Below are 6,389 nucleotides of genomic sequence, written 5' to 3'. Positions count from 1 at the left end.
AAACTTCTACAAATCATACGGCTGTTGGTAAATTATTACAAGAAGAAGTTCTGACTTCCATCTGTTTGGCCCAATGAAGAATGCACTCCGCGATAAGCGGTACGTGGATGATGGGGAGGTTTTTGATGCAGCAAGTCGTTTTCTCCGACGTTGACCAGTAGAGTGGTACCATACGGGCAAACAGGCCCTACCAGTAAGGTGACATAAAGCTGTCACATTGATCTATAGGGTTTTGTCGCCAAAAGAATGGGGAATAATATAGTGTATTGGAATCATGAATAAAAGAAACATGTTCTCAGAAAAAAATGCACCATTACCTTTTTGAAGACTCCTAACATATTATTTTCAAATGCCATTTTTTTAAGGTCGCATACCTTTATGTGACTTTCTGCTGTGGTAACAGCCTACTGTCAAATAAGTTGCGTGCAATGAAGAATGTATGACAGCTTATGCACGTCTCAAACTGAGTCTGATTGGGAGAAACAGTTTCTGAGAAATGCGTACCTCCAAGATATAACTTATTAGTAAAGTGTTTCACTTAGACTGGAAATTTTTCTGTGCAAATCAGGATGTCTTGATTATTTGTTTTATTATACTGATTTCTTGTTTATTTAATTATTGAATATAAATAATTTTATTGGTTTTTGTCATAGTATATTTTATAGAATTGATTTTTAAAATTGTAGTATATTGGTAGTGTAAATGTTTTATGAAATAGTTTTTAAATTTTTTAAAGTAGATTTTATTTATTGTACCTTTTGTATCAGGGTTTATCAAAATTTTAGTATTTATTTTACTTGTCTCGATTTGCGTTGATTTATAAATAATTTATAGTTAATGTATCATAATTATTATTAAATTATTTATAGAAATGAGATGTTAATCGTTTCCTAAGATATCTAGTTTCTTAATTTTTTAAAGTTAGTTGTTTTTATTTAATTTTTTAAGTATAAATATTAACTTATTTATTCTTTAAGGGATAAGCTTGGAAGTTATTAACTTATAATTTGTTTTTCGAAATATAATAGTAATCTTTAAACCAGCTATCTTTAAGATTACGTTTTAGTTCATTATTTTATATTTTGATTTTACAATTATTTTAGATTTTTTATTAAGATTATTAATTTAATTTTTAATCTTTGTAATCATGATAGAATTAGTATATTTATTTGTATAAAATTTTTACCTTGTAAATTTATTATAAGGAACTAGGCAAAATTTATTTCTGGCCGTTTATCAAAAACATGTCCTCTGGAAAATATTTTGAGGTCTGGCCCGCTCGCTGAGCTGATTTTTAAAGAGCCAACCACAGGAAATATACTCGCGACCGGGTCTGCTTAAGATAGTCATGGTACTATTCATGTGCTACAGACGCAGGGCCGAGTACTGCTGCACGCAGACACGGCCACCCTGTGGCAGAAAGTACGCCGAGGTGACGCGCGAGCCTCTGTTTGCGCAACGCGAGCGTCACCGTAGCGGGCGGAGCGCCGTGTGACGCCGGCCGCTGCCCGCGGGTCTGGCGCGACGCGGCGTGTCGTGGCGTGTCCTGCGCCTGGCAGGAGTGTCCGCGCTGCGGCGGGGCGGAGAAATCGGCGCGTCCTCAGGATGCGCGTCACGCGCCCCGCCCCTATATAAGCGCCGCCGCCGCCTCGGACCGTCACTTCAGTCAGCGATCTCCGCAGACCACAACCACCTTCCAAACCTCACCATGGCCCGTTCTCTGGTGAGTACGGCGACTTGCCAGTCGCACCATGGGTCAAAAGTAACAGGGTAAAATTACACTTCAGATCGTAAGAACTTACTCAGCACAATCTTACATTTCTGTAATACGCACTCGCTTGTTATATCCAGAGTAAAATATCGGGGGCCAAGCGCTGAGAAAAAATTCCATCGCGAAATTGATCACTGACTTTCTTCCGTAGTCCAGCTGTCCTGTTAATTTTCATCACAATCGTCTTCAATGCCCGTCTATCACGATCACTCGAAACATACTTTCGTCTGCATTTGAATACAAAAAAGTTTTAAACATAGTTTTGTCTCAGTACTATTCACTTTAACGCACTCTGCCTGTTCCATGATTGTATGAGGTATTTAATTCGTCAGTTCCACCGAACTGAAGGTTTCTAACGTTTATTCATACAGTAGCACTAAAGATAAGAAATATAAATGTTGTAGGTGCTGTTTACGCTTGTGGCATCTTACTCGAGAACAAGTTTCATAAAAACGAATGATATATCGGTAATTAGAAGCCTCCGTAACCAGTAGAACATGCAGACTCCACCCCTGACGAAAAACTTCTTATCCGCATTCTCCGCGTCCACTCTGTATCACTCGAGGGGATTTCATAATTAGTCCTTGTTGATGGTTCTTCATTTACGCCTGAGTGCTTCAGATCGGGAAACGAATACAGGACGCTCCTTAAAAAAAGTTATACTCCGTCTTCAGGCCACTAGTGGCCTACCGGGACCATCCGACCGCCGTGTCATCCTCGGTGGAGGATGCGGATAGGAACGGCCGCTGTCCCGATCGTTATGATGGTATTCTTGACCGAAGCCGCAACTATTCGGTCGAGTAGCACCTCATTTGGCATTACGAGGCTGAGTGCAACCCGAAAAATGGCAACAGCGCATGGCGTCCTGGATGGTCACCCGTCCAAGTGAAGACCACGCTCGACAGTGCTTAACTTCGGTGATCTCACGGGAACCGGTGTATCCACTGCGGCAAGGCCGTTGCTAGCAAAACTTATGGTTGTTCATTAATTCCAACTGATGCACAGGGGTAACCAGCTGCCCTACCTACGGGTTTTATGCAACCCGCGATGCATTCAATTGCCACGTGCAGGGTTTTTATACTCTCTTACTTGCTACGTGCAAACAATTAGTCCTACAGAACTGGTTTATTGCTTCCTCTGTTTATGTATTTTATTTCTTTACTTATTAATTATTTACAAAAGCATTCATCTCATAGTGCATTAACTAAAATATTCTGATAGCTCTACAATGTGCTACAATATTCTTAACGCATGTTCTTATAACACTATACAGTATTACCAATATTCTTGCGCCACTCTATGACTGAGCCGAAGAGTCCCTGTATTTCTTTCAGATCACCCTGATAGCCATACACTTCATGCACAAGTAAATGATCCATTGACTGGATTTCCCTGCAGTCATATTCTGAATTGTCAGATGAACCCCAATTGTCCATCAGGTGCTTACTACCAAAACTCGTTCAAATACGGTTCAAAGTTGTCCACAATTTCCACCGGAGATTCAATCCATCGATCTTCTTATTGTAATCGTCCATGCAGTTGCGGTTCTTATGTTTACTTACTACCTACAGTTCTTGCAAGCTACGTGCTCAGTACAAAGACTGAATTACACTAGGGATAGGCTACAACACTGTCTCACTTATTTTTACGCGCTTCGACACGTATAACTGCAATCTGGTTCCTGTGCAAGTTGCAGATAACTCTCAGTATTTTATTCGTGTTACCTCCAGAGTCTCAAAAAGTTTATTCCGGACAACGGACTCGGACTGCCAGTGCTACACGTGTAGCTGTACTTGTCTTCAGTCTGCCTTCTAAGATAAGTCACAGGGTCAAAACTGCCTTTCGTGTTCCTGCAGTTCTCCGTAACTCAAACTGATCTTCTCGAGGTCGAGATCAACCAGTCTTTCCATTGTTCTGTAAATAATACACGAAACGACATACTGCTAGCGTATTGTGGACGACCGTCACCGAAGTGCCAACTGAGCGGATAACTGCGATTTGTCCTTCCTTTGAGCTCTGTAATGTCTGAGAAGATAGTGAACTGACGGGTCAGAAGACTTTGCGGTATGTCGTGGTATATGTGGTAAACAGGAGACAGTAGACTCAACTGTAGCTCTACTGGTGAGGCAGCAGGTGGAGTGACCGCCCCGGCTCCTGTGTCCGCAGGCTGTCGCCGTGCTGCTGGTGCTGTCCCTGGCGTTCTCGGGCGCGCTCGCGGGTCTGCTGCCCTACGCGGTGGCGCCGTACGGCAGCTCGTACACGGCGCACGCCATCAACCACGAGGTGGCCGCCCCCGTGGCGGTGCCCGCCGCCGCCCCGCTGGTCGCCGCCCCCGCCGCCCCCCTGGTCGCCGCCGCCCACGCGCCGCTGCTCGCCGCCCCCGCGCACTACACCTACCTGGCACGCCGCTAAGTGCTAGACTGCTGTCGCGCTGGCCGGTCGGGTAGATGCGGCGGCGGCGGCGGCCGCGCCACCGCCCTGGCAGCAGAACCGCCTCTGGACGAAAGCCGACACTGCGACCGACCTCGGCTGCGCCTCTGCTGTGGCGTCTACCGCCGCCGCAGAGGCCTCTCCAGACGGCAGCCACCGACCCTGCAAGACCAGCCGCAGACTTCCCGAGGGACCAGCGCTCAGCACGGCGTTCAGTGGGAGTCGACCGTGTCCTGATCCTCTGCAACACCCATCTTTCATACTTTTGTACAACCAAAAATATTTGCTCAAATTAATTGCGTAACTGTTGTAAATAAAAACGTTTCAAGCATAACTGTCCAGTCTATCTCTGCTCACCCTACAAACAACTAATATTAGCAAAAAAGTTGTCGTGCTGCAAATAAGTGCACTGTAAAAGTGATTCTTCAGATGTAAGGCTGAATCGGCTAAACAGGCTTAGGAATCTCACCATACTGACAAGTCAGTGTCGGGATTAAAGACGAGTTTTTCAGCTCTGTACTCAATCTCGCACATGTTGTCACACAAAAGATATTACATTCCGAGGTTTCTACCTAACTAACGATTCTGTTTCTCTTGAATGTAATCTTTCCTTATGGACGTTGAATGTTTTGTGATTGCAATTTCCACATTTTCACATTTACAGACATACTTAAAGCACACATTATCATCAGATAAACCTGGAAACCTAAATAGTACGGGAGACCAGGGCGCGCGTACACGTAATTTTTTCAGAATTTTTAGATTTTTTGCTATATTTATCGTGATTAAAATTACATAATCTTACAAAATGTTAATAAAGTATAATTTACAAACAATCAAAACAAATGGTTCAAATGGCGCTAAGCACTATGGGACAACATCTGACATCATCAGCCCCTTAGACTTAGAGCTACTGAAACCTAACTAACCTAAAACATCACACACATCAATGCCCGAGGCAGGGTTCGAATGGTTGAAATGGCTCTAAGCATTATGGGACTTAACATCTGAGGTCAGCAGTCCCCTAGAACTTAGAACTACTTAATCCTAACTAACCTAAGGACATCACACACATCCATGCCCGAGGCAGGATTCGAACCTGCGACCGTAGCACCAGCGCGGTTCCGGACTGAAGCGCCTAGAACCGCTCGGCCACAGGGCCCGTGTTACAAACAATCCTGTTGAAGGAACATCTACAACTGAGCATCATGCCAGAGGTTGAAAATACGGCTACAGCTGTAAAGTTCTTTTATTATCTCACAACCGTTTTCGGGCTCTTAAACGCCCACCTTCAGGTGTCGTAACTTGGTGCTGTGAACCCCGAGCGTCGCAGTGGACGTGTACATGGCACGGTGCAATACCTACGAGCGCAGAGCACACTCTTGATTTCTTTTTGATTGTTTGTATCTTTTGAAATGGTGAATATGAAGGCAATTTTCAATCTCTTTATCAGACTGCAGCAGATTATAATAGAAAGGAAGAAGAACAGGATGGGGCATTCGTTCAGACGCGAATGGCTGCTAACAGACGCTTTGTAAGGACTGGTTTGTGAGAGAAGATTGAGGAGGAGATACAAGATGACAGACTACATAAACGGAAGCGAAATGAAGATCATCAGAAGTAGTCCTGTCCACGTTTTTCTTGCCCTTAGCAGCCCTTGCCCTCATAGAAATAATTTCTACAGACTGAGATTGATTAGGTTTTAATAGCTTTTTTTAACAACTTCTGTTTTTTTAGTCTCCTGCACGCTCTTTTTTTTAGATTATGTTTCTAACTATGGCTGTCTTCAAGTTTTCTTGTTCTTGATTTGGATATCAGTTAGGATGGCAATGGAAAATAGTCCGCAGACGTGCCAGAACAGAACTACGTAAAGGTAATTACATCGACAGGTCTGAAATAATTTCGAATCTACAGTAGTAACTTTCAGGCTTTTAAATTATGCAAATGTACGTTGTAAATTAAAATAACCTCCTGTGAATGAACACATATTAGCCTATTCTCAGTTCTAAAAGGTATGATCCCAGAGAAGTTTGGTATTTGAGTAAATAAATTTAGTCACTATCCACAAAAACACAAATATTTTCTCTGCGCTACAACTTTAACTCAAAGAAAAGTGTTCTGCTTCAAATTGACCCATGTGTAAACGTGCCCTGGTCTCCACTCCTTACAGAGAATGTACAAAAATAAG

The 6,389-nt window shown here is 43.2% G+C and overlaps 1 protein-coding gene across 1 annotated transcript; it reads left to right on the top strand.

The window, feature by feature from the left end:
• The first annotated feature begins 1,662 nt into the window (after window positions 1-1,662).
• Window positions 1,663-4,535, top strand: LOC126354320 (adult cuticle protein 1-like). Its single transcript, XM_050003877.1, has 2 exons — window positions 1,663-1,723; window positions 3,938-4,535. The coding sequence occupies exons 1-2, from the start codon at window positions 1,709-1,711 to the stop codon at window positions 4,181-4,183; spliced, it is 261 nt and encodes an 86-aa protein (XP_049859834.1). The 5' UTR covers window positions 1,663-1,708; the 3' UTR covers window positions 4,184-4,535.
• Window positions 4,536-6,389: the final 1,854 nt, after the last annotated feature.

This window comes from Schistocerca gregaria, chromosome 3 (assembly GCF_023897955.1).
Source record: "Schistocerca gregaria isolate iqSchGreg1 chromosome 3, iqSchGreg1.2, whole genome shotgun sequence".
NCBI lineage: Eukaryota > Metazoa > Arthropoda > Insecta > Orthoptera > Acrididae > Schistocerca > Schistocerca gregaria.
Note: the sequence above shows the minus strand (reverse complement) of the source record. Positions and strands in the feature narration are given on the sequence as shown.